Below are 27668 nucleotides of genomic sequence, written 5' to 3' on the forward strand. Positions count from 1 at the left end.
CTGTATTGATTAAAATTGTTTTATGTTTTCGCAGATCTAACAACATACTGGGAATTCATTGGATCATTTGTGACGGCGTTCGAACCACTATATGATTGCACTTTGGCAATCCAAAAAGAAACATGTACCCTCAGCGACTTTTTTGGCTTTTGGATGACTGCATTTGGAAGAGTAGCGGCGCTGGAAACCAATATTTTCAGAGCAACAATCCTGGCATCAATGGAAATTCGAGAAAAAGCCTTGTTCGACAATTATCCTTTTCAAGTAGCGGTGTATATGGATCCTCGATTTTCATTTTATGGATCGAAAATATTTTCGTGTTCACATAAAGAACGCATAATTGTAAGTTTTGAAAATCAACAGGCTACTGTTTTTGAGTTCAAGCCATAAATATTCTTTTTAAGGACTATCTGCTTGCGCTCCACAAAAAGATCAACAGAACCACACGTCAGGAATCATCAACCCCTCCGCCGGCGGAAGAAGCTGTGCCATCATCATCGCAAGGAAGGTTTAGCTTAAACAGCTACCTATCTGCACGACTCGGAGAAACTTCAGCAACCACTCCGCAAACGAGCACGTGGGAAATGAAATTGAGGAACGTGCAATATCAACAACGGGTGGATGCTGATGTTCCGAATTTCAATATCGTGCAATACTGGGCACAAAGGCGCTTCGAAGATCCTGAACTTTGGCAGTTGGCCAAGGTCGTGTTTGGAGCAGCTTCGACGCAGTGCAGTGTAGAACGCGACTTCAGTCAATTCAATATCATACTCACAAAACCACGAAACCGAATGAAGGACGAAAATCTGGAAAACGTGTTGAAGATAAAGGCGAACAAAGGTATATTCCAAAGGGCCCTCACGTTGGCCATAAACGAATGATTTAAGAGATTCATTTTAAACTGGTTGAGGTAACTGACTATGACGCGGCGTATAATAATGAACTGAATTAACGCCCACCATGGTCTCACAATTTAAATCTTTAAATAACTTTGTTATCAAAAGTTCCAATAAAATAAACCTGATTTCACGAAAAAAAAAACGGAAGTCTATGCTGTAGTAAAAAAGAAAATCATTGTCCCCTTATAGATACAAGACAACTCTAAACGATAACTCAAAAAGAATAGACAAAGGATTGCTTGATTACATTACGGCTTACAACATAGATATCTATGTATCTCAAAAATGTATCTTACTTTTTCTTACACTACCATTCTTTTTTGATATAATTCAAACTTTTTCATTTAGTAAGACCACGTATATAGTTTCTGGGTCCAATTTTCGGTTAGTTTAGGATGTCGGATAAATGACTGAAAGAAACCACAAAGAATCCCGACTGAAATCTCCAAAGGAATGCCGGGAGGAATCAAAAAAAGGAATCCCGGGAGAAATTCCTGATGGAATGCCGCAAAATATTCCTGAAGGCAACCCGGAATATCATCGTCAACATTGTTGTCGCTTCGTAAAATATTTCAATGAATGCAACCGTGACGATAGATCGACAATGATTTTTCATTAGGGCCTAACTGACATTATCGATTTCTCTTCGTCGATGCTCTCTTTGTGCTATTACAGAACATGATCGAGTTTTCCAAAGATTTTTTGGTTTAAATTCATAGGGAGAACCTATATCTTGCAAAAGGCGCAACAAAAATAATAATTTAGAGAATCGACGAAGAGCAAACGGTGAAGTCAGTAAGGCCTTAAAGAAAAATCATAATCGAGACATTCGCATAAAGACCGTCTTTATTTGGACTTAGGTACCTACTATATTTTTATATCTATTGATTGATGCACCAAGCGAAAAGAAAAGGAAGTTTTGACATCCAAGCGGTGTGCCGTTTACATCCATGGACCAATCAGCGACGAGGATCTCATCGGCGGCACACCGCTCGGATGTCAAAACTTCTTCTTCTTTTCACTTGGGTGCATCAATCAATATACAGAATACATAAGGAGTTGTCATATTTCCACGGCGTCAATATAATTTCGATTATTATTCACAGGGTAAGTGTACCAGTTATCGTTATAGTAGTTTCTTATTAAATAACTGTTGGTCAATGATCCTAGATATTTGAAAGATTATCAAGTTGATTGTTTCCGTGTTTATTTATAATTGAGATATATGTTGCCATGTTACATTCAAATATTCAAATAGTTCACTACGAAAACATCGAATAAGGAATAGCTTTAACTAAGACACTTACTCTTACAGCATGGAAGCCTTTTTTAATGATCCTCACATTGATTGCTCGCTGCGCTATGTGGTGAACACTGCATCCAGAAAGTAGCCAAAGCCGGAAGGGTATGGTGGGCAGGGCATACTGCAAGAATGCCGGATAGCAACCCTGCAAAAAATGTGTTCGGAAGAAATCCGGATGGTTCAAAACAACGGACAAGGTGGGCTGACCAATTCGAGAGTGATTTGACGAGCGTGGGAGGATCCCGAAGTTGGAGAGGAGCATCATTAAACCGAAATGTGTGGCGTTATCCATAGTGCTATGAAATTTATATAAACTTATCCTATACTATTTGGAGCAACTATCGGCATGAATAAGCCTGGTAGAATCAATGTAACGTAACAGTGGTAGGCGGGCTACGAATGGACTAGGCACTTATACGTCGCTTTGAAAGTGAACTATTCTTACACAACTAAACAGCGCTTAACAGTACGAGTGCATAATCCTAGTTCCGATGATCATTTGCGAAGACATTAGAAAGTTTATCGCTCGCTTGCTCCAGTACTCCGAGATAAATATCCTCAACCAAGAGCTCCATCTTCTCCGTTGGATTCCTTTCCCAAATCTGGATTCTAGTGAAGGAAATTTCACACCAGCAACATTCGTAAGTGCGACCCTCACTCTCTGGTCTAGAAACGAAATCTTGGTGCAACATTCGATAGTGTCGACGATGATTTACCGCTCATTCCTAAAAAAATCCTTTCCTTAATGAACGTCATATTCAAGTAGTTTATTGGATACTTACTTAATCAGTTAATCCGCTCAGACAGACGACGCAGAAACAGATTTTTTGGGGATTTTCTTTAAGCACACGAAGGTAAATAAAACAGAGCACGGTTTGTTGTGGTTACTTTTGGAGCAAAAGTGAAACGTCACATCGTCGCGTCGCTTGGAAGGGTGAGGCTGAAACTTTCCAAAATGTCCTATCCTACATATGTTTTTTTTTTTAAGTTTAATGATGATTGGAAACTATTGCACAGTTCCCACTAAATCGAACAGCACAGTATGAAAGTGTGACGGTTGAAAAGTGTGACGATAAGTGCAACCGCGCTCTCGGACAGCATTTTGACGTCGAGAAATGTCACAAATAAGCACGTGGTGTGTGTTTCGCCTGATTCTTTCTCGATTTTGTTTTGATTCTCATCCATCTGACAACCCGCGCATTTGGCTTTCTTTCTTTTTTCTCACCCAGAGTCATGACCGGGTGGCCAGTTATACAGGTTTATGCATTTCTCTTGTAGAAAAAGATCATAAAATGTGTAATTTATAAAATTGATATCGGCAACCGTGCTGGAGCACAAAAATAGTGTGATAGATGAAGTGCATCAAAAATCCATCTTTCAAAGCAACCAGCAATAGGTACATTCAAATAATATTGCAAATTCATAGATTTTTTTTATCAAAGTTGAATTGATTATTGTTGATGGTACTCAATTATTAACTGTACTTTTGCGTTAACGCGTATAATTCGCAACAGTCAAAGCTATAGATCTTTGGACATTTTGGAAAAGAACACTAGTTTTTAATGCGCGGTCGTCAAGAGTGAATCACTTTTTCTTTTTCTTTTGTTTTCGTTAGGCACTGAAAAACTCCGTGATCCGTGAGTTGTGAGAAACTGAATGCGTGAGAATATATATTCGTTCGAGAACAAGGAAAAGTGAGAATCCAGTTACAAAACGATAGTGAGCCAACGATGCAGCGAACTTGTCAACTCGCGTGAGTCAGTGATTTTCGTTTCTCGTCAGGAGTGAAAATTGCTAATTTTCGTGTCGCGACAATGAAAAGTTGAAACCCTGGTAACAATTTATCATACTGTTTTTCTTACGTTTGAACCATTCACTTTTCCGAAACATTATTTTTCCGTACATTTTTAGTTATTTTTTTCAGTTTTAGATTTTTTTTCCGTGCTTTTTTTGTTGATGTTTGTGACTTTTTTGATGCAAAGAAAAGGAAAGAAAAAAAGTGAATAAGTTGAAACATCAATTTAAAGTCACTAAAATTTTTAAATAAGTACTAAACCAGAACTGCAGATCCAAGAGATATGGTGGGCTATGTATGTAAAGTGCGATGAGAGGAATACGATTGACGAACTTTATCTTTGACTCAGAGCCATCTTTAACTTATACTTTAATCGAACTTGACAGTTTTCTCATGAGTTGTTATATATTTCTCCGTGTGTTTCAAATTTTGGTCAAACTGGAGCCTCAATATCGCAATAACGGTTAAGCACGCTGTAATGATACTTATGTACCTCGTCACCCACTTCATGCAACTACATTAGTGGTCTAATAATACTTAGCGCGCTCGGCATAGTTCCATCATGCCGCTCAAAGTGTTGCCATAAATAATGCTTAGTTTGCGAAACCCGGTTATGTGACTAGTGGGGCATGGGAGCCTAAGCTTCAACTGTTAATGCAATCAGAGACTACTCAGACCTCGACTCAGACTTAGACGTGGGCAATCCAATATATGAAGGGTTATCCAAAACGCTCTGGAGAATTCCCAAAGCGCATTCTCATAATGCTATAGCAAGCCTAAGATGCCATTAACAGGAGGAAAATGACGAGATAATATAACATTATATGGTTTACTTAAGGTGAAGCTCCCTGCAGATCATAACAAACATTCTGTCTCCCTTCGAAACACCCTCCCAACCACCCACTCAAACAAAACAAACCAAGCGGTGCACAGAGTAGTGTACGGTGGCCAAAAACACGAAAGAAAATCTCGGCTGAATTCGTTTTGATTAATTTACTAGTATTAATTTTTCATGTTAGAAGTTTAACGTACGTTATATTGACTTCGTGGACTCGTTTGCATAACTGAGCACGACCGGGTTCACAAAAATATTTTTTAATTTTTGTTGTGGTCCAGTATTCAACGCACTTATCGCATTGTGCGCCGTTTTATTTACATGTTTTGACAATCCTGATTTCTCTCTTGCTGCGTCTCTCTCGAACCGTTCTACCGTGATACGGGGTGATATTGATCAATGCAAAAATTAATGCACAAACAGCAAATTAACTGTTCTTCTCCAATTTTACAACGTGCTCGCGTGTACTTTGAACGTAATATTCTAAATATATGCAATCATTGGCAAAGATAGCTGTTTTATCTGATAAACGTTGACATCGAACGGATACATTTCATGCAGCGTTCAACAACGACACTTAGTTCTACGGTACGCTTTTCAGTTCGCTCTTGTTGCTTTTCTTACCGCGATCGAAATGGAATTGGGTTTTCGACCACGAATGTGAAAAAATAACCGATTTCGGGCGACAAATTGTGTGTCAAATGAAAATGGAAAGTGTTTTCAGTATTCCATCAAATTCTTGAAGTGCTAGTGTATTTAGAAGTGCATTTAGGCATCATTTGAATAAAATGCAATACGCGCCCGTGGACGAAAATAGTGCTTTGAGTGCTACGTTTTTACACGAATCTATGGAAAAATAGTTAATATTCAAATGAAGATTAAGTTATTGAAGAAGAAAACTATTTATGTAGCACCAGTAGCAATTGCATTGCATTTTATGCAGGTAAGTTTGCTAAATCTAATGCATTTGTTCGTCGACATCCGTACTCGTTCAAGGTTAGGGTTAGGGGAAGAAGGAAGGCAGGTGCCAGTGGGCGCCATACCGCCTGCCATTTTGTAACTCTAGCAACCTCGTCCTTAATGTAAAACAATACAACATAACAAAAGAGAACCTTTCCAAAACCATTTAATTAAATGTATAACCAGTAGTGAAATTACAATTAAAAACAATATATTAACAGTTCATTTTATTGTTTGAAACCATACGTGTACTATACAATGTACGGTTTATTAAAACCCACGTATCAGAATTTATAACAATTCATTTACAATATAATGTATGGTTTTGCAAAAAAATATATATGGAGAAAAATATTTTTTTATATTGTTACAATACTTAACAACCCGTATAGAATATTGTAAAAATCTTATTTACAATTTACTGTATGGTGTTTACATTACATTTTAGTGTTTTTGTATTTTTATTTTTACAGTGGTGTCTATTGTAAAAATATGGTTTTAAATAGTACTGTTACAATACAACGTTCGGTTTTTCTACTGTATTTTTTATTCGGGTTTACCGACGACTATGTATAGGCTGCGGCTTATTTTTCAAAAGTTGTTGAAACCTGGAATTCGTAAGCTCTTTTGGATTCAAATGACACAAAAAGAGAAACCTCTGAGTTCAAGCCAAAAATATTGAGATTTAGAGGTCGCGCGATCGCTTCAAAGTCGAATTTTTGAGTAATAAAAAGGTGTTTTCACTTCAAGTGCCATAACTTTCTCAATTTTCAACCGATTTTCAATCTTTTATGAATTTCTCACAAATTAAATTTCGAATAAACTCGTAGAACATCATTTTTTCCAAAGTCACGCAAAACATGAGTTTTTGAAGATTTAATTCATTTTTTTCATCTTTTTACAAAAAATTTTAACTTTAGAATCCTATAACTTTTTAACCGTTTGACCAATTTTAATTTTTTTAGCTTGCTTTTTTAGATATTTTTGTTGCCTAAAAATGCTGTGAATAAACTGTACCGTTAAAAAAACGTTTCAAAATAGATAAATACCAAAAACCGTTCAGAAACACGTATTTTATTGAAAAAATCAGAATTTTGGGTAAATTTTAGTTGTTTTCATACCTAGTTTCGGGCTCAAAGTGAAAAAAAAAATTCTCAATAATCATATGGAAGACTTAAACTTCAGTTTTTGGAGTGTTCTGAACCAAAAAATGTTTTCATGTTCAAAATGTCAGAAAAAAAAATTGAAAAAAAAATCCTCCAATGTGTTCCATAACCCTAAATATGAGGCTAAGTATCTGGTTTGGGGTAAAAAATTGCGAATAATCGTCAAAAACTCCAATTTTACATAAAAAAAATCAAGTTTAAGGCATATTTTGGCAGTGTTTGATAAAAAGTATCATAAAAATGACTACCTTGATGAAAAGTTTGTTTAGGACAAAGATAGGCAACGAAAATATCTACAAAAGCAAGCTAAAAAAATTAAAATTGGTCAAACGGTTAAAAAGTTATAGGATTCTAAAGTTAAAATTTTTTGTAAAAAGAAGAAAAAAATGAATTAAATCTTCAAAAACTCATGTTTTGCGTGACTTTGGAAAAAAAATGATGTTCTACTAGTTTATTCGAAATTTAATTTGTGAGAAATTCATAAAAGATTGAAAATCGGTTGAAAATTGAGAAAGTTATGGCACTTGAAGTGAAAACACCTTTTTATTACTCAAAAATCTCAATATTTTTGGCTTGAACTCAGAGGTTTCTCTTTTTGTGTCATTTGAATCCAAAAGAGCTTACGAATTCCAGGTTTCAACAACTTTTGAAAAATAAGCCGCAGCCTACTATGTACTGCCTTAAGTCACCACGGTGTGCCAAAAACCGTTATTAACAAATAAAAATGTCCACCCAAGTGGTACCCGGCATTCGAAAGACACACTATTCTAGTATCTCCTCTGAAAATTTGAAAATCTTTCATCGGGGGAAACTAATGTTTTTGTGATTTGGAGGTTTTTAGCCATTTCTATAGAACTTTCTTATATGAGTAAATATGCACGCACGGTGTGCCTGATACCACTATTAACAAATAAAAATGTACTCCAAACTCACACCTGGCGTTCGAAAGATATACTATTCTAGTATCTCCTCCGAAAATTTGAAAATGTTTTATCGAAAGAAACCAAAGTTTTTACTGTTTGAAGATTTTCCTCTATTTTCATAGAATAAGCTCATATATGGTAATATTGTCATAGGATGTTTCATTGGTTCTTCAAATCATAAACAAATACATATTAATAAGTTTCACTAACACCGTTCCAAAGATACAACATTCAAACAACTTCTCTGAAAATTTGACAACATTTCATTGAATCGCTCGCAAATTACAGTGGTTTGAAAATATCTCATCATATCTTGATAAAGTGTAATGAAAATGTAGTAACTTCATAGAATATTATTTCAATTTCTCATGTTAATCATTCCTCGCAATGAATATATATTTTGTAACTCATCTAAAACTTTGATTATAAATCACATTTTTTGCGATACTATTACAAAACTCAGTAGGTGTTTTTAACCGTGTTTATAGATAAGGCGATAGTATGCATATCTCTAAAGAAATTGAAATCAAAGCTAAAAATTGTTGTTACTAATGATCATTCAAATGTAAAATTTCTAAATTCACGGAAGACACGTTAGTAACATAACGTATAACAGCTGGGTAGTAAAACTGTTAGCATTTAGGTTTACTTTAAATTAAAAGCTTCAATATCTTAAACATTATACCAACGATTGACAAAGCTTCCTAGGGATACCAAAACATTGGGCTGTTAATTCAGTTTAACTCTCGTTTCACCATGAAACGTTTTCAAATTCACCGACAAGATACCAATATATTCATAACGTACTTAAAAACAAAAAAACCGGTGCCAAACACTTAGAAAGTTTATGTAATCAACGCTCACGGCGTGCCACATTTTTATTTGTATTCGAGTAGCAGGTAGAACTATGAAATATTAAACTACGCTAAATGACACTCCTCTCAATGAAATGTTGCCAAATGTGGAGCGGACCTGTTGTGATGGTTAGAACACTTGACTATCACGCCGAAGACCTGGGATCGAATCCCACTCCCGACAAACTCACAAAATTTGAGTTCTTTCTTCGGAAGAAAAAAAAAAGCGTGGGTCCCAAGATGAACTAGCCTAGGGCTAAAAATCTCGTTAATACAGCTAAAACAAAATGTTGCCAAATTTTCGGAGAAGTTGCTTGAATATTTATTGTACTTTTGGAATTTGTGAAACTCATAACGTCGTTCAACACTAGTTCGTGTCATGGAATGAGAAAAAATAATAATAGGGGTTTAGGACCCTAGAAACTCTAATGCGTATATGTATCAGTTAAACACCCCAAGTTCTCAATTCAAACTTCAATCTTTAACTGTGAAGTACAATATTTTTTCGAAAATTCTTTCACTATGACACTTCTAGGATTCCAAAACCCTGTTCTTTTTTTTCTCATCTCATAATACGTTTTTTTTTAATTTTGTTTAGCAGTGTTATTATTTGTTTAAGATTGAAGAACACCGTATGCCAATATTTCCATATATGAGCTAATTCTATGAAAATCTAGGGAAATCTTCAAACAGAAAAAACTTTGGTTTCCCTCGATAAAACATTTTCAAATTTTTGGAGGAGATACTAGAATAGTATATCTTTCAAACGCCGGGTGTGAGTTTGGAGTACATTTTTGTTTGTTAATAGTGGTATCAGGCATACCGTGCGTGCATATTTACTCATATAAGAAAATCCTATAGAAATGGCTCAAAATCTTCAAATCACAAAAACTTTAGTTTCCCTCGATGAAAGATTTTCAAATTTTCAGAGGAGATACTAGAATAGTATATCTTTCGAATGCCGGGTACCACTTGGGTGGACATTTTTATTTGTTAATAACGGTTTTTGGCACACCGTGTCACTCTATTGCTCGCTCGTTTGTTCGCTCGTTCAGAACGACATAGAAAGGATTGAATCGCGGTTCAGCGTCGCTTCATCCGTTTTGCACTTCGCAGGCTTCCCTGGCGTGACCCTCACCGATTGCCGAGCTATCATAGTAGATGTCGATTGATACACCTCAAAACGCTACAAACACGCAGAGATGTTATTTAATAGAGCGATGATAATCGCGGATTTTCTGCAAGGGAGAATACACAGCTAATCGCGTTCGGTAATTTTTACCGAAATCTCAACCGCTGAGCGTTCGGTAATGGATTTTTAACGAAATTCTGTAAAAAAATAACAAATTTCGGTAAAATGTTATCGTTTATCTGTCAAACTCTAACGAACTTCGGTAAAAGTTGCTACCTTTACCGAATTTTTCCTGTAAAACAAACTTAACGGTTGAGATTTCGGTAAAACATTACCGAAGTCGGTGATTTTTTCTAACTGTGTAGATTGTCCTGCTATTCTTGCACTGATCGGCATTATTGCTCGCAGCAGAAGACTACGAGCTAATGCCATGTTACGATTGCCGCTCCGACGAACTCTTTTTGGACAAAACTGCGCAATGATTGGCCTGCAACGTTGTTTTAACACAGTAGCATCAGGTTTTGACTTCCATCTTCCCAGACAAACCATCCGTCGTAATTTTATCGAAGAACTCACCTCCAGGATAGTGGAATGAATTGTATTGTAGTTGTTTTGTTTTACATATTATTCACAGCTAATCGCGTTCGGTAATTTTTACCGAAATCTCAACCGCTGAGCGTTCGGTAATGGATTTTTAACGAAATTCTGTAAAAAAATAACAAATTTCGGTAAAATGTTATCGTTTATCTGTCAAACTCTAACGAACTTCGGTAAAAGTTGCTACCTTTACCGAATTTTTCCTGTAAAACAAACTTAACGGTTGAGATTTCGGTAAAACATTACCGAAGTCGGTGATTTTTTCTAACTGTGTTTGTTTACTGTTATTTGACCGAGTTTTGCTGTTAGTTTTGAATGAAAACCATCATTGGGACAATAAGTCTGTAATAATGATAGATAAATAAACACTGTGTTCAGCAGTTACTATAACGTATTGGCAAGGAAGACTGTGTAGACCCGTAGTGCAGTCGACTCCGGCGGACCCTAACCAAACGTTGACGAAGTAGATGAGCCCTACTATCGATGAAGAACGAAGACAGATGCAGAACGTTCCGTTCTGTCAGTTGGTAGGAGGGTTCCAGTTCCTGGCACAAGGCACGTGTCCGAACATTTGTTTCACCGTGAATCAAGTTATCCAGTTCTGTAACGACCCGGTAAAAGCGCATTGAATAGCGGCAAATCGTATTTTGCGATACCTAAAGGGGTCGCTAGATCTGCAGCTAATCTACAGCAAGGAACCAGACGAACATTTCGTCGGATCCAACGATGCGGACTGAGGCAACGATGTTGAGACACGACTTTTAATCACTGGATACGTTGCACACGGTCCACATACAATACAATACAATACAATACATGGCCGTATCGGCAGCAATCTGGTGACGAGGACTACGACAGGAGCAATCTGGAGTATCCGAGAATAATATGTTGCAACAATAAAAACGCGATCGACGTACCTAGCAGCAAAACTTTGGGCAACAGTGTTGTTGTTCTCTCCATTTCTTGCAACATAAACAACATAGTTATCCAAAGTTTTGCTCAAACAGCATCAAATTAGGCAAGGAATCATAATACCCACGCTTTTTGCACCATTTCATTGTAGAAACGGAGAATGACCTTCTCACCATACTAAAATTCAGCTCATTACTACAAATCTAGTACTACGCCGAACGTGCCCCATTGGAATATGAATTGTTCAAAAGTTCTGCAAGATACATCAAGGTATCTCTTCAAATATTTCTCATGGAACAACATCAAGATGTTTCTTCATAAATCTCTAGAAGTTCTTCGATGCAGTTCTATAGGATAGGCTTCAAAGAGTTTCTACATAAGGCCCTAGAATTCTTCTAAGAGCACTTTAATAAATAATACCTCCAGGAGTTTCTCTAACAGCTTCTCGAAGTGTTCCTACAGGAATTCCTCCAAGAACTTCTCAAATAGTTTGGTTTCTTCTGTAATTCCTGATAGGGTTTCATCAAGAATTTTCCGTATGTATCAAATTGTCTGAGAATTTCTCCAAACGAATTAAATCATCATAGCTTTTTTCCGTTCTTTTTCAGTGAATATCTGAAGAATTCCTCAACATATTCGTTCCAAATTTTATCAGGTAACTCCTGAATTGGGGACTACGAAGGTGATGATTTTGTTTGCGGTTTTCTGTGAGAAAGTGAAGGAGGGAAGATTTTTTGCTTTTTTTTTCACTCATACTCCCATAAGAAACCCCGTAGGAAGGAAGAGTGTTTCCCGGCTCATCAACCTTCGTAGTCCCCAATGAGCTCCTAGAGAAACTTTTCAAGGGACTGCTGGCGAAATTTCAGAAGAAACTTCAGCAGGAATTCCTGGAAGAACCTCTGGAGACATCTGTGCTGAAAATTTTGAACACATTCATGGAGCAAATTGCGGTAGAATTTCTAGAGAAATTGAAGGAATTTTTAAAGCAACTCCTGTAGTGTTTGCTGAAGGAACTTTTGAAAAAAATTCTAGAGGATTTCCTGCAGTAGCTTCTAGAAAGCTTCCTGAAGAAACTTCTTGGGGAATTTCTCAAGCAAATTCTCAAGGATTTCCTTTAGGTAGCTTTTTGTAAAGCAATTTCTAGAGGAGTTCATACAGCAACACCTTGTAAAGGAATTTCTAGCGGAATACTTGTCGAATTTAAAGGGAAAACGAATACATAACATATACGAACATATTCAATTCACCCTTCGTTCCCCTTCCGATATATATGGCAGGGGGACCGTTTGGTATGCAATGCCAATAACAGTCATAGCTGCAGAGTGCAGACCAGCGAAAAAACTGCCATGGGTGGGAATTAATAATTATGCAAAAGTGAAGCACAATGTTCCTCCCATACCGTTCACCTTTCTTCCGTCAGTTCAACCCAGATTCAATCATCTTTCGACTCGGAAGGAATGTTTTGCCTTCGTCACCTGAGCACATCAGAGTAATCTGTGTGACATTTACGTCTATCCGCGTTTGACAGATGGTGCACAATTTTCGTCTCAATCTCGAGAATTGCATTTCCCAATTTGAATCATGTCCCTGATGATGATGATGATGATGGATGATGCAGGTTGTTGATTCATCGCCGTCACTTACCAGAGATTCTCCTTCGGATCGATATCCTTCTTTCGGGGCGTCGTTGTGGTGATTCCATTGACTTGCGACGTCGTCGAACTAATGATTTCCATTGTGTTCGTGTGGATAGGAATTTCCTAGCAACAGCGGGCAGCGACCAGAGTAATCCACACGAATTTCCTACAGCTGATGGATCTTTTTTCAGGTATCCTCGAATCCTCCCCCCGTGAAATGCACACAACACCGTATTGTACCACAGCGAAACTGGGAGGGAGGGGGAGGCGGCGGGGTGATTAGGAATAAAAAGAAGCGTAGCACAGAAACAGGCCAGCAGCAAGCGGGAGGAAAAGCAGCAGCGGAGAATCGCTGCTGACGCACCACACACAGTGGGACTCTCAGATGTTGGCTTCTGTCTTCACCTTTTCTTTTCACCACCACTGCCCTCTTCTAATTCGTGCGTTTCATTCACTGTTCCACCACCGAGGAAAAAAAGACTCCCAAAAAGAGCCCCGTCCTGCACTGCTGCTGCTGCAGTGTGCCCGACCCCAACCCCAACGAGATGAGAGATCAGACGGCGAAGTTTCGAACGACGATGATGCACACACCAAACTCTCGACGGACGGACGACGCACGGGGCGGCCGAGACGCTACCGGAGGGAACCCGAGGGGAGCGGTTTTTCTTCGCGTTTTCACTACACTCTCGCCAAAATGGAACGACAGCAGAAAGAAAAGAAAAATGTAAAGCTGGAAGCAGCCCTCGACACCTCGAAACACTCCCGAACGCAACGAACAGACGACGGAACTTCCGACGAAGGGGTTTGCCACTACGCGGAACTGCCGAAACCGATTCCAGGCCGCTCGACGAAGGATTAAAACATTTTTTTCCACGACGAATGACCCGTTTCACTAGCTGTTCTTTTTCGTCTTTCGCTCGCAGCGCAGTGGTAGAGGTTTTTTCCACACACCTTTTCGACGACGTCGTCGCGATTTTCTTCTTTATTTTCTCTCTGCGCGTTGACGCTGTGCACGTCACAAACTGTCAAAATAGTGCTAAAAAACTGTCAAAATAACGGCGTCTTTGGCAGGGGTGGGTCATGCGTGACGTTCACTTTTAGTACACAGCACGGAAAAAATCTGGCGTAATTGGGTTGTTTAGTGAACAAAATATTGCTATTTTCTATATCCTAATCGAAAGAGCTAATTTTTCTGAATATAACGTGATTTTATTGGATTCCAATACCTTTGTTTTGATGGTTAAATTAACAAAACATTTTTAATTTTCGTGAATAGAATGACAGTTTAATCGATAAAGTGACAGTTCGACCCGAACAAATAATTTTCCCCATACAAACTTTAAATGCATTTTAAAAATAGTTCCTGGACTCCAAAAATTATGAAATTTTGGATTTCGAATAATTTTTGGGCGGAGAATCCGATTATGAAATAATCCGGGTACCCCTAAAGAACCCAATTAGTCGAAATCCAATATTTCTAGACGAACATTTGAAAAGGGCCTATCTGCTTTGCGTAAACAAACATGTTTTTGTCTCTGTAGGGCCCATCTGCATCCACCCACGCACAACAACACCCTTATCATAAAGAGTGTTCTTCAAGGTATCTGATAAGGGTGTTGATGTGCATGGGTGGATGCAGATGGGCCCTGCAGAGACAGAAACATGTTTGTTTACAAAAAGCAGATAGGCCCTTTTCAAATGTTCGTCTTGATTTCATACTTTTCGGAATCCGGGAACTATTTTTAAAATGCATTTGAAGTTTGTATGGGATTTTTTTTTTGTTCGGGCCGAACTGTCACTTTATCGATTGAACTGTCATTCTATCCACAAAAATGAAAACTGTTTCGTTTATTTAACCATCAAAACAAAGGTATTGGAATCCAATAAAATCACGTTATACTCAGAAAAATGAGCTCTTTCGATTAGGCTATAGAAAATAGGAATATTTTATTCACTAAACAACCCAATTGGGGACTACGAAGGTTGATGAGCCGGGAAACACTCACTTTTCCTACGGGGTTTCTTATGGGAGTATGAGTGAAAAAAAAGCAAAAAATCTTTCCTCCTTCACTTTCCCACAGAAAACCGCAAACAAAATCATCACCTTCGTAGTCCCCAATATTGTGGATTTACCAGGGGGATGACGGAGGGCCAGAATCATCAACGCAGCATTCAATTCTAGATTGAGTTTAAATAAGGGCGAAAGTAACATGAGAGAGTTCTCTTCATCGACTCTCTTTTCTGAAAATTAAAGTGACAAGATGCAAAGTGCAAAGATGCAAATTCAATCGAACTTTTTTAGACTTAGACGCTAGATTGCATCGCAACCTAGCGATTTATGACCAAAAAGTGCAACCATACTTGCATCTTGTCACTTTAATTTGAGGAAGAGAGAGTCGATGAAGAGAACTCTCTTATGTTACTTTCGCCCTTATTTAAACTCAATCTAGAATTGGCTTCTTTAGCGGTGCTGAGATTATTCCATATTCTGAATCTGCATGCGAAACTGAGCTGAAATCCAAATTTTCATGAATGTTGGTGCCCGGAAACCTATTTAAAAATCAATTTGAAGTTTGTATGGGAGCGATTTGTCGAATCACCCCTCGTCGCATTTTGTACTGGGTGGAGCTGTCAAACAATTACCCAGCTGTCAAAAGGTGATTTAAAAAAATCTCTTTGAAATTGATTTTAGGTACCAAAATAAAGTTCTAAAAATCTGAAAAAAAAATCATAGTGGCTCAGAAAAAGGTGCTCTTTCGTATAAAATCAAAAAATCGATACATTTTTCATAATTTAAAAACCCAATTGACTTCTTTAGCGGTGTTGAGATAATATTCTGAATCTGCATGCCAAACTGAGCAGAAATCCAAATTTTCATGAATTTTGGAGCCCGGGAACCTATTTAAAAATCAATTTGAAGTTTGTATGGAAGCGATTCGTCGAATCACCCCTTGTCGCATTTTGTACAGGGCGGACCTGTCAAGCAGTTGCTCAGCTGTCAAAAGGTGATTTCAAAAAATCTCTTTGAAATTGATTTTAGGTACTACACACTCATTTTCGATTTCTCTGTTCGGTAATTTATTTTACGGTTTTTGAACCGTAAAATGCAAGAATTACTGAGTTTTCGGCATATTCATGCAACGTTACTGATGTTCAGTAATATTTTTTGATATTTGCTGAATACGGTTACAGTTTGTGTCGAGGGTTCAGCAAAATTGAAGATTTACTGAGTTCAGCGAAGAATCAGTAAAAAACAGTACTGACTTTTCAGCACTGGTTCGTTTTTACTGAGTTTTCGTTAAAGTAAAATGTAAACAGTAAACCGCGCGTGCTCCTAGCTGTCAAAAAAGAAAAAAAAACTTTGATCATCAGAGCTATCGCCGTAAAACTGTCTTCACTGCATGATTTAACATTTTCAACACCGATTCTTGTGCCCTTGCCGCTTATTTGATGGTAAGTATTCGGAAATCTACTGCACCAGAGAAGTAGAACGGCCTTATTCGCTAGACAAATCTTCAGGGACTTTGTTAGTGCAAGTAACACAGCAAATTGAATACATTTTGCCACATCTCCGGATAGAACAATACTCAAGCACCGACTGGACTCCCGCACATGGAGCTTCGCCCTGAGGCCATTCCGGTTCTGTCGGATTTACTTCGTAGATTTTCAATACTTTCAAAAGCGGTCGGCAGGGACACATGAATCGGAAGCACCTAGACTGAAATGCAAAATGCATCGAAAGTCCGGGAGGGAAAAAAATTATTTCCGGAACTGAAAAACTCAGCAAGACCAATTAAATAAATTTTTAGAGTACCGAAAAAGACAGTAACATGTGTATCAGATATTACTGACTACTTCAGTATTTGTTTGACAGATCGAAATTTTAAGTGTTACCGACTTTTCGGTACTCACAATCGTTTACCGACTTAACTCTGCTGTTCAAAAACCCAGTAAAATTTTACCGACTTCGGTAATCAAATCTGAGTGTGTAAGTTCTAAAAAAATCATAGTGGTGAAAAAAATCATAATGGCGTATAAAAACATAAAATCGATAAATTTTTCAAAATTTAATAACCCAATTCAACATGGTGGCCAATGTTTTTGTTTTGATTGCTTAATTCATGGAAAAAAATGCGCATCAATCAAATGCGCATCAAAATGCGAAACGATCATCAAAAACAACGATTTCGTTTGACGTGACCTGATAAAACGTGACGTTCTCCCAAGGGGCACTCCAACGTTGGCGTAGTTATAAGGGATCGGTGCGAACTGCCGTAACAATGTTGATAAATAAATAAATGGCTTTATTTTTATTTTTAATTATTGAGCATCAACATTTCAAAAACGCGTAACTGTTTTGGTAAACAAAAGTAATCACGCTCTTGTTTACAAAAACACAGTTACGCGCTTTTGAAATGTTGGTGCTGGAACAACAATATCAACACAAAAAAAGAAGAAGAAACCCCGTAAAAAGAGCTTGACAAGAGCCAACATATCTAAATACAAGATATTCCCACAAATGTCAATAACGAGACCCACTAACACATCTGCGTTAGTTATGAAAAGTTAGTGATTTTACTCTAGAATGGCATTATTTCTGCAAAATTTGTAAAGTTTTATTAGTTTGAACGTTTCTAAATGCTGTAAAACTATGTTTAGAACCAATTAAAAAAATGTTGTCATTGATTTACAAATGGCGATATTTTCTGATTTATTGCATGGAAGTCACTTTTTATCTAGTGAGATGCCTTTTAATAATTGCCTCTATTATGTGAGAGCCTAATTTCTCATAAAAGTTTGCTAAATAGTGATACACCCATACAAATCTGCACAAATTTCATAACTATTTTTTGCTTTTTTTCCTTTTCTCACTAATACATGAATAATAGTTGGAGTATATTACCTTGGTATTTAGATAGGGTCTGGGACCATTTGGGCAGGAGCACCTATTTTGGGCACTTGCTGCTATAAATCAGTCAATTTCAAACCGATTAATTTGAATTTCTGTACATGGCTAGATACTGTGCGTATCTGATCGTGACTCAAAAATCAAGGCAATCGGCTCAAAATTGACTTAGTTATAGCAGCAAGTGCCCAAAATAGGTGCTCCTGCCCAAATGGTCCCAGACCCTACGTTGGACAAGAGCTCGACGTTCTAGCTTGACATCAGGCTTACGTCAGTCTGATTCGTCGAGCTCCACACGGAAAACCTGAACTACCTATAATATGTGGGTCGATTTTACTCAAAATTGAGTATATCGAATAAACTCGCTACCCAAAATTAGACAGTTTTCCCTCTCTGGCTCACCGATGTTGTCAAAAACAAACAGAGATGCATCTACCCAAAGGGAGTCCTTGACCCCAATAAGCCAATTTTGGGTAAATGTCGGTTTACTCAAAATTGAGTTGGGGCCGAACTCAGGCCAAACATTTTAATAGGTCCTATCTGCATTTGAGAGGCTCTCTTTGTTCACTTTCTCTTTCAATGGATCATTGAAGCCGACTTTTCTGCTACTCACCGCATCAAAACCAAAGCGCCACCGTATATGGACGGTAACACAGCGACAGCAGTCGAGTTACGTCAAACACACAAGGCTACGGTGGCGCTATCTGTTCATTTCATAGCGGCCGTTTTTGTTATTTTAGTGATCCATTATTGCAATTTAATGGTCATGGTAAGGGAACGTTCAAAAATTACGTCCAACATTTGGGGGAGGGGTGAGGGGTCTAGAAAAGTGTGACAGTGTATTGGGTATAGGGAAATTGCGTGACAGAGGGGTGAGGGGGGTCAAGAAATCCCGAAAAACGATGGAAGTAATTTTTGAATCTTCCCTAATGGTACACTTTTCAACTACTTTTGCAGTTAAATCAAAAGGCGATTGTTTTGACCATCGTTCTATGCAAGGAGATAAATAATCATAATTTAAATAAACAGCTGAGATATTAACGAAATAGAGAGAAACCAAAGAGAGCCTCTCATCTGCAGATAGGACCTTTAGATCTGTTTGGCCTGAACTATGGAATTGCGTCAAGAGAACTCAATTTTAGGTAGTTTGGCGGTTTCGTGCAACTCGTAATATTCGAAACCCGACAACTTGACGCAAACGGTGCAGAACCGTATGACATCAGACTGACCGTCAGTCTTACATCAGTCTGATGTCAAGCTCTCTAATGTCGTTTTCGTTTTTGCGGTGGTGCTACACCAGTGCAGCAATTTGCACCGAAAGCGTTCGTTTTTGATTTTCGTGCTGCAACGGTGTAGCACTTTTTCTGCACCGCTCAAGGTAGTGCAGCACTCAGAAAATCGGGAGTGTAGCAGGTGTACATCGCGTCCACCAATCAGCGTTTGCAAAATTGTAAATATGTTGGTTTTTATTCACGCACACCAATGCAACTGCGCCAAAAATGTTCGTTTTTGTAGTGGAAAGTGTAGCACGAAGCGGTGTAGCACTGCCGCAAAAACGAAAATGACATAAGACTGATATCAGACTGACGTCAAGCTTACAAATGCACTGGGATGAAATGATTATTTTAGTACTTATCCAATGCATCAACCAGCGCCGTTTGAACGTCACGCCAAAACGCCAAAACTATAGATAGTAGAGTTAACATACACGCTAAGGTCAGTTTACTCAAATATGGGTAAACTTTACCCATAATCGCTGAAAAGTGCACATTCGCATTTTATGGGTAAAGGCCCATTACTCATATATGGATAAAGTGCTTTTTGTAAAAAATGAGTAAATCGATTTACTCATAAATGAGTAATTTCACCGTGTTTACTTTTCGACTTTTCTTAAATTTTTGAACTGTTAACTATTTTGTATTTATCATTTAATTTATACAAAATTTTGCACATATTTTGTAGTTTATTGCAATCTAATTGTTAAACGAAAATAATAAATAAATTTTTACATATTTCAAATACTCTTAAATCATTTTCCTCCTGGAAAACAGACGTTCCGAGACGGAGCTCTTTGAAGTTTTCATAACGACCCATGTATGTAATTCCGTTCCGTTCCCCGTTCTTCCGGCGGTTGAAGCCTTGGTGCAGTCGGAACTGTGGAATAAGACTGATATTTTTATTTTACGGTCGTTAATGAAAATGATGCTGTCACTATGGAACTTACCTGCAAATTCCATGCTTTTGTAGCCTTTCTTGTAGCTCTACATGATGATTTGTTGCTCCTGCATTATCTTCGTGTACCAAACCCTGTGAAACGAAAAAAAATCCATCGTAATTGAAAATTGAACGGGATCAATTTATCCAGGAAGTACTTACCGATCAAAATATCAATGTATATGGGAACCTCGACTCTAACTCGCGTGGGAATCCGATGGACGCGGTATCGGTCATTAAACCTGATGCTGAAGGACCTCGACTGGCTAGCGGTGCCGTGGAAATCAAAATATCTAAAATATCCCGATAGTGTTATGATGGCGCACTAATGCATTCCGAGAAAAGTTGCTAACTTGAAAATTTTCATCCAAATATGGGTAAGTTCATTTACCCATATTTGGGTATAGCGATTTTACCTATAATATGGGTAAATTTTACCGTTTTTCGAAGGTATATTTTACCCATATTATGGGTAATGTATATGAAACCCAAATATGGGTTAATGAACTACCCATTTATGGGTAAACTGATCTTAGCGTGTAGATCCGTGATGATGAATCCGTTGTATCCAAACGAACTGTCAAAATCTGTATCCAAACGAGCATGACGTCATGATTCCAACAACACCAATGGGGCGCATGACGTCATATTCAACCGTCGCACTCTTGAAAAATACTATTCACACGCTTGAAACATTTCACTCAGCGATGTCCGCGGATCTATGTTTACTCTACTATCTATAGCCAAAACTATAGATAGTAGAGTTAACATAGATCCGTGATGATGAATCCGTTGTATCCAAACGAACTGTCAAAATCTGTATCCAAACGAGCATGACGTCATGATTCCAACAACACCAATGGGGCGCATGACGTCATATTCAACCGTCGCACTCTTGAAAAATACTATTCACACGCTTGAAACATTTCACTCAGCGATGTCCGCGGATCTATGTTTACTCTACTATCTATAGCCAAAACAGAGCCCCCACCTGCGAATGCCATCAGCAGCCGTCCGCCTACGCCCCTGGTAAGTCATATGACACTTTTCAGAGAAGAAAATCGCATCTCTCAGCAAAGTCGCACTCGACGTCGTCCGTCGCCTGGAAGAAAAGTTTCGTCGTCCCTGGAAGGAAAATCGGTCCCCGAACGGAAACCTCCTCCCGTGAAGAGTTCAAGTGAAGACAGCAGGAACAGCAAAACAGCATAAGGATGCCGGGATTCATGTTCAACATCGACGGTGGCTACCTGGAGGGCCTCTGCCGTGGCTTCAAGTGCGGAATCCTCAAGCAGGCGGACTACCTCAATCTGGTCCAGTGCGAAACGCTCGAAGGTAAATAATCGATACGGTGGGTCGTTGGGGTTGTTTCTTGGAGTGCATCCGTTCCGGAAAATGTGTGGTTCAACAAGGGAAATTTGTGAGAGAAAAACGAAAAAGTTTGTTGCGTGAAAATTTCCATCTTGGTTGATCATATGACCTTATCATATGAAGAGGGTGTACGTACGAGCCAGCGACAATGATTCAAGACGAGGGGCGAGTCGATGGTTGAAATATTTTTATTGTTAGTCAACAGTTCCACTGTTGAAATAAAAGCTTGTGTGTTAAGATCAGTTTTCTAATGTTTAAATTTTTGTATTCTTAATAATAACTTTATATAGTAGGGTGCCTGTACCAGTCATTGCATAACCTAAAGTAAACTATTTATACAAAAACTAGTTGTCCTCGGAAAACTGTCGTACAAACTGCAACTTTTGGAATCGGTCGGACGATTGAGATTACCGGAGTTCCTCCGGTTCCGCTGTGGATCTTGAGGCACTACTATTCACGTAGACCAAAATTTGGCCATATCAGACCTCCCCCCCCCCCTCGTAGACTTTCATCCATACAAAAAATTTAAAATTTGTATGGACTTTGGCCAAGATTCTTGGGATTGTGACACAAATTATTTTATGATGAGCAACAAGATTCTCCCAGAACTGCTGTCTTAATACGTAAAACGTTAAAATGCTATCCTATTACAGAGTTCTTCAGAAGGAACATTGTTTCTATCATGGTAGAGGTACCAACCACTAGGGGTAAAACTGTGATCGCTGTGGCTTCAGCTTACTTTTTTGGTGATGTTCCTGAGGTACCTCCTCCTGAGATCGCATCATTTGTTCAATTCTGTAAAGAAAACAACAAATCGTTTATCATTGGCTGTGACGCCAATGCGCATCACACGGTTTGGGGTAGTACGGATATTAACAATCGAGGTGAGTCACTATTAGAGTATCTGTCTTCGAACAATATAGACATTTGCAATAATGGTGATGAACCTACTTTTTCAAATGTAATAAGATAAGAGGTCTTGGATCTAACACTGTGCAATGCTGCAATCTTTGACAAGATCACAAACTGGCATGTGTCAGATGATATTTCTCTTTCTTATTATAAACACATAATCTTCAACTGGAGTAGTGGAGATTATTCTAGAACCGCATTTAGAAATCCCAGGAAGACAAACTGGGATCAATATGTAGAATTGTTGAATATGCATTCATTAACAATGGGAAAAACTATTGATTCAACCCAAAAGTTGGAATCCTTTACTCAAAGGGTAAATGAAAATTCCTTTAACAGCAGTTGTCCCATCATACAATCGTCTTCCACTAGAGACGTGCCATGGTGGAACTTTAAACTGAATCGCCTTAGAAAATTTTGTCGTAAAATGTTCAATAGATCGAAACAAACGGGAGATTGGACTCAGTATAGGAATGCCCTGACTGAGTACAACAACGAAATGCCAAAAATCTAAAAGAAAATTTTGGGTGCTGGCATGTGAAAACATAAACAGTACTCCTGTAGTTTCAAGACTACAAAAACGCTTGCAAAAGATCACGCAAATGAATTGGGAAACCTGAAGCGTGACGATGGAGCTTTTACCAAAACTCCTCGTGAAACCTTGGATTTAATTATGGAAACACATTTTCCATGTTCGGTTCTAAGTGTGGATTCCAATGATACTATATCTGTGGAAGGTGAAGGATGTCTTAGTATAAACCCTTCGGAGCCAACTAGCACAATAAACACCGCCTCAGATTTAGCTGATGAAACCTTCACGAAGGCCACAGTGGAAAATGCAATTAGATCTTTTCAGCCTTTTAAATCTGCAGGAATTGATGGAATATTTCCAGCACTGATTCAAAATGGAGAAGCGGTGTTGGTTCCATCACTAATTGAGATGTTCAAGGCTAAATTAAGATTGAATTACGTACCATCAAAATGGAGACTTGTAAAGGTTATTTTTATATGAAAAAAGGGAAGCGAGACAAGACGCATCCGAAAGCATATAGACCAATTAGTCTTTCTTAAGTTTTGTTGAAGACTATGGAAAAGGTTTTGAAGGTGAAGTGTTCAACTTGGGGTTTTTCAAAAGCTTTAAGAATAAAAAACACGTCCACTAGGTTTGGCTTTCAAAAGACAAGAGACCGACTTCGGCCTGCGTTTATTGGATCAACCCGAACAGTAACTTTTCGTTTTCTCTCTCACTTATCGTATTTACATAACTCTCTCTGAAGGGGTTCTGGCTATTCACCCGAATATAACAGAAGGATTTCATCAATTCTTGTTACATAAAAGAGTATCCCCTATCTGACTTTCAGTTTGCTTATCAATGTGGTTTGTCAACAATTACAGCACTTCATTCGCTAGTAACAAAGGTGGAAAAATCGTTTTCAGCAAAAGAAATTACTCTATGCGCCACTCTATATCTAGAAGGAGCATTCGATAATGCCTCCTATTCATCTATGAAGCGTGCCATGGAGAATAAAAATTTCGACCAATGTATCATACATTAAATTTATACAGTGCTTGCAAAAAGAGAAATAATCTCTGAGCTGGAAAGTTCTTCTATAATAGTAAGGGCAACAAAGGGTTGCCCTCAAGGAAGAGTCCTTTCACCACTAATGTGGTCCTTATTTGTAGACGATCTTCTAAGAAGCTTGAAGGAAAGAGGTTTCGAAGTTGTGGGCTTTGTAGACGATATAGTCATAATAGTGAGAGGAAAATATGACGAAACTGTTTCGGAGAGAAAGCAAAGGGCCCTAAACTATACACATTCATGGTGTATTAAGGAGGGCCTTAGCATCAACCCGTTAAAAGTCGTAATTGTCCCTTTCACTAGGAGAAGGAAGATCAACCTAAAAGCTTTTCGGCTTGGAGGGATACAAATTCATCCTATTGATCGAGTCAAATACTTAGGTTTGATTTTGGATGCCAAACTGACCTGGAGTGCTCAAATTGAGTCCGTGATCGGTAAGGCAACAAGTGCGTTCTGGTTATGCTCCAAAACTGTTGGCAGCAAGTGGGAATTGAAACCAAAAATGGTAATGTGGATTTATACTGCCATAGGTAATTCGCCCAGAAGTGACGTATGCTTCATTTGTCTGGTGGCCAAAAACAAAGGAGGCTACCACTCAATCAAAGCTTGCGAAAATTCAACGTCTTGCGTCCATTGCTGTTACAGGAGCGATGCGTAGCACTCCATCAAAAGCTTTAGATGCGATTCTCAATCTGATACCTTTGCACAAGCACGTGCAATTAGAAGCAGAAAAGGAATTGCTGAGACTTAAACGAGTTTATGCCAGGTGATCTTGTTGATCACCTGAGCATTTCACAATACTTCCAAAATAGGCCAGAATGAACATGATTATAGACTGGATGAAACCTGTGGAGAACCATGATGTTCCCTACAAGTTGCACGAAACAACTCGCGCAGATTGGGAAGTCGGAGGTCCCACTGTTCGTCAGGGTTCAATCAAATTCTTTACAGATGGCTCAAAAGTTGGAATAAAAACGGGAGCAGGAATCTACGGCCCTGGAATACAAATTTCATTGGCGATGCGACACTATCATACGGTGTTTCAAGCGGAGATTCTTGCTATTTTGAAATGCACAAATATCTGCCTTGAGTGAAAATACAGATATGCAAATATTTGTATTTTCTCAGATAGTCAAGCTGCACTAAAAGCATTGTGCGCTTACAAATGTACTTCAAAGCTTGTCTGGGAATGCATTCTTTCACTGCGCAGGCTGTGCCAAGGGAATTCAGTAAACTTTTACTGGGTTCCAGGTCACTGTGGCATTGAAGGGAATGAAACGGCAGACGAGCTTGCTAAAAGTGGTTCCAATTTACAGTTTGCTGGCCCAGAACCACCCAAGATACATTTTTGCTGTACAAGAGTGGAACAAACTACTCTTAAGCAAACTTTAGCTTAAGAAACTGTTATTCAGCTAGTTCTGTTACTTGGGCATTCTGTGGTATATCAAACTGTACAATTAAAATGAGCCTAAAATGCTGGGCTGAGCAGAGGGTGATATTTAATTGGATGGATGTCAAAAATTGTAATCAGTCGATTTATAACACCAAATGCTTATAAAACCAAAAAGCTTTTAGAGCTCAACAAGAGAGCGCTATTTACATACACTGGCCTAGTAACTGGACACTGCCCGAGCAGGCATCACTTGAAAAATATTTGCCAGATTCAGAGGGATATCTGTCATTTCTGTAATACGGAACGTGAAACCTCGGAACATTTGCTTTGCAGTTGTGGTGCTTTATACACGCGCAGGCAGATTTCTAAATAGTGGTTGCTTGCAACCCAGTCAGATCTGGTCTGCAGAACCTGGGAAGGTCTTGGGGTTTATTAATCCCATAGCACCTGCCTGAGAGACGAAGCGTCGTGGCAGAAGCTGTTTACTTGACATATGGTAATAAGCTAGGTAGATGCGAATATCAAAACGGGACATGCCTTCTCGCCCACAGATTTGAAACTGCACCTGCAGGGTACCGACTATGGCCAGTTCCTGGCCAACGAGCCGTCACCGCTGGCGGTTTCCGTGATCGACGACAAGCTGCGCGAGAAGCTCGTCATTGAGTTCCAGCATATGCGTAACCACGCGGTCGAACCGCTGTCCACGTTCCTGGACTTCATCACCTACAGCTACATGATCGACAACATCATTCTGCTGATCACCGGTACTCTGCACCAGCGCCCGATCTCGGAGCTGATTCCCAAGTGCCACCCGCTCGGTAGCTTCGAGCAGATGGAGGCCATCCACGTGGCGGCCACTCCGGCCGAGCTGTACAACGCCGTGCTGGTCGACACGCCGCTGGCTCCGTTCTTCGTCGATTGCATCTCCGAGCAGGATCTGGACGAGATGAACATCGAGATCATCCGTAACACGCTGTACAAGGCGTACCTGGAGGCGTTCTACGAGTTCTGCAAGAACATCGGTGGCACCACCGCCGATGTTATGTGCGAGATCTTGGCTGTAAGTTACTTTAAACTCGACGTTCGAGCTAGATTTACTCACTCTTATTCCCGCAGTTCGAGGCCGATCGTCGGGCCATCATCATCACCATCAACTCGTTCGGCACCGAGCTGTCCAAGGACGACCGTGCCAAGCTGTACCCGCGTTGCGGCCGCATGAATCCGGATGGTTTGGCCGCGCTGGCCCGCGCCGATGACTACGAGCAGGTCAAAGCCGTGGCCGAGTACTACGCCGAGTACGCTGCCCTGTTCGACGGATCGGGCAACAACCCCGGCGACAAAACGCTCGAGGACAAGTTCTACGAGCACGAGGTCAAGCTCAACGTGTACGCCTTCATGCAGCAGTTCCACTTCGGGGTGTTCTACTCGTATCTGAAGCTGAAGGAGCAGGAGTGCCGCAACATTGTCTGGATTGCGGAATGCGTGGCCCAGAAGCACCGCGCCAAGATCGACAACTATATTCCGATTTTCTAAGGTGGGAGTGTTGTTGTGGTCATTAGTCGTTAAGCACCAACATCCATTTACCAGCAAGGATAGAAAGTTTGAACACACATTCCGCCATCTGCGCTTGTTGATATCGAGAACATCCGCAACATCCGCAAGGTAAGTTGGAAACGAAAATAATCAACCCAAAAGTATTGTTTCCTCTTTCGAAGTTGTCACATTGTGAAAGAAAATTACGCTAATAATTGTGAATTGGTAGAATATATTTTCTCTAAACTTTCGTTTATTCTATTGAGAATGTGTAGAGATCGAAGCCGCCGTTTCTGTTGTTTGTTTTTTGTATACACTTGCTTTTAAAACAAAATTTCTATTTTATTTGTACACAATTCATTCGCCTTTTGGATTACGTACAATATATGTCGATAAGAAAGTAAAATCATATTATGTATTATATAAATATCTAGATGGATCACCTAGGTATCCCCACATCGATAAACCTACATACTTAAATGTAAAGTGGTGAAATATATAACGTTTAGACGCCCTGGAAAATATCGTTTTTGTCCATAATTCAATCCGAAATTTCCTTCCTTGTAGGATATCTGCAACTCGAGATGTACCTGTCGAGGGCTGAAAATTCCGAAATTTGTCTATGGTGGTGCTGAGGAAATTTGAAGATGTAAACAAAAACGTTTCTCCAGGGCCGGATCTAAGGGGAGGGGGCTACACATTTACTTATTTACCGTGACTGTACCTAATTCCGTTCACTTAAGGCGATGA

At 39.1% G+C, this 27668-nt stretch overlaps 3 protein-coding genes and 1 long non-coding RNA gene across 5 annotated transcripts in view; 2 read left to right on the forward strand and 2 right to left on the reverse strand.

Annotated features, from left to right (window-relative positions):
* LOC115256872 (cytoplasmic dynein 1 light intermediate chain 1) overlaps positions 1 to 13988 on the reverse strand; it is a 47240-nt gene extending 33252 nt beyond the window's left edge. The window contains exon 1 of the mRNA XM_029855947.2: positions 13021 to 13988. Coding sequence (XP_029711807.1) covers positions 13021 to 13112 — 92 coding nt within the window. The 5' untranslated portion in view covers positions 13113 to 13988. The remainder of the gene's footprint in view (positions 1 to 13020) is intronic.
* Positions 1 to 27668, forward strand: part of LOC115268983 (uncharacterized) — a 50952-nt gene that overhangs the window by 7408 nt on the left and 15876 nt on the right. The window contains exon 2 of one of the 2 annotated variants that reach the window (XR_009996088.1): positions 35 to 10740. Coding sequence is in view for 1 of the 2 variants with exons in the window: in XM_062844897.1 (XP_062700881.1) it covers positions 35 to 390 (356 nt within the window). In the remaining variant the exon portion in view is untranslated. Of the gene's footprint in view, positions 1 to 34; positions 13015 to 27668 lie in introns of those variants that run through there. The other variant, XM_062844897.1, reaches the window with a different exon arrangement.
* LOC134285025 (uncharacterized) lies at positions 19973 to 20669 on the reverse strand. The gene is made up of 3 exons (XR_009996086.1): positions 20296 to 20669; positions 20144 to 20226; positions 19973 to 20086 (listed from the first exon to the last, which is right to left on the reverse strand). It is a non-coding gene; the product is annotated as an uncharacterized LOC134285025 (long non-coding RNA).
* On the forward strand, positions 21174 to 27440 carry LOC109422005 (V-type proton ATPase subunit d 1). The gene is made up of 3 exons (XM_019696649.3): positions 21174 to 21465; positions 25937 to 26445; positions 26502 to 27440. Exons 1-3 carry the CDS (start codon positions 21345 to 21347, stop codon positions 26916 to 26918), a joined length of 1047 nt encoding a protein of 348 aa, XP_019552194.1. The 5' UTR covers positions 21174 to 21344; the 3' UTR covers positions 26919 to 27440.

The sequence above is a fragment of the Aedes albopictus genome, chromosome 1 (genome assembly GCF_035046485.1).
Source record: "Aedes albopictus strain Foshan chromosome 1, AalbF5, whole genome shotgun sequence".
Classification (NCBI taxonomy): Eukaryota; Metazoa; Arthropoda; class Insecta; order Diptera; family Culicidae; genus Aedes; species Aedes albopictus.

Bases quoted from the DNA above. Each gene is read 5' to 3' on its own strand.
- LOC109422005 (XM_019696649.3), top strand. From the start codon at position 21,345: ATGCCGGGATTCATGTTCAACATCGACGGTGGCTACCTGGAGGGCCTC. The intron at 21,466-25,936 runs GTAAATAATCGA...TCTCGCCCACAG, and splicing joins CCAGTGCGAAACGCTCGAAG to ATTTGAAACTGCACCTGCAG. The intron at 26,446-26,501 runs GTAAGTTACTTT...TTATTCCCGCAG, and splicing joins TTATGTGCGAGATCTTGGCT to TTCGAGGCCGATCGTCGGGC.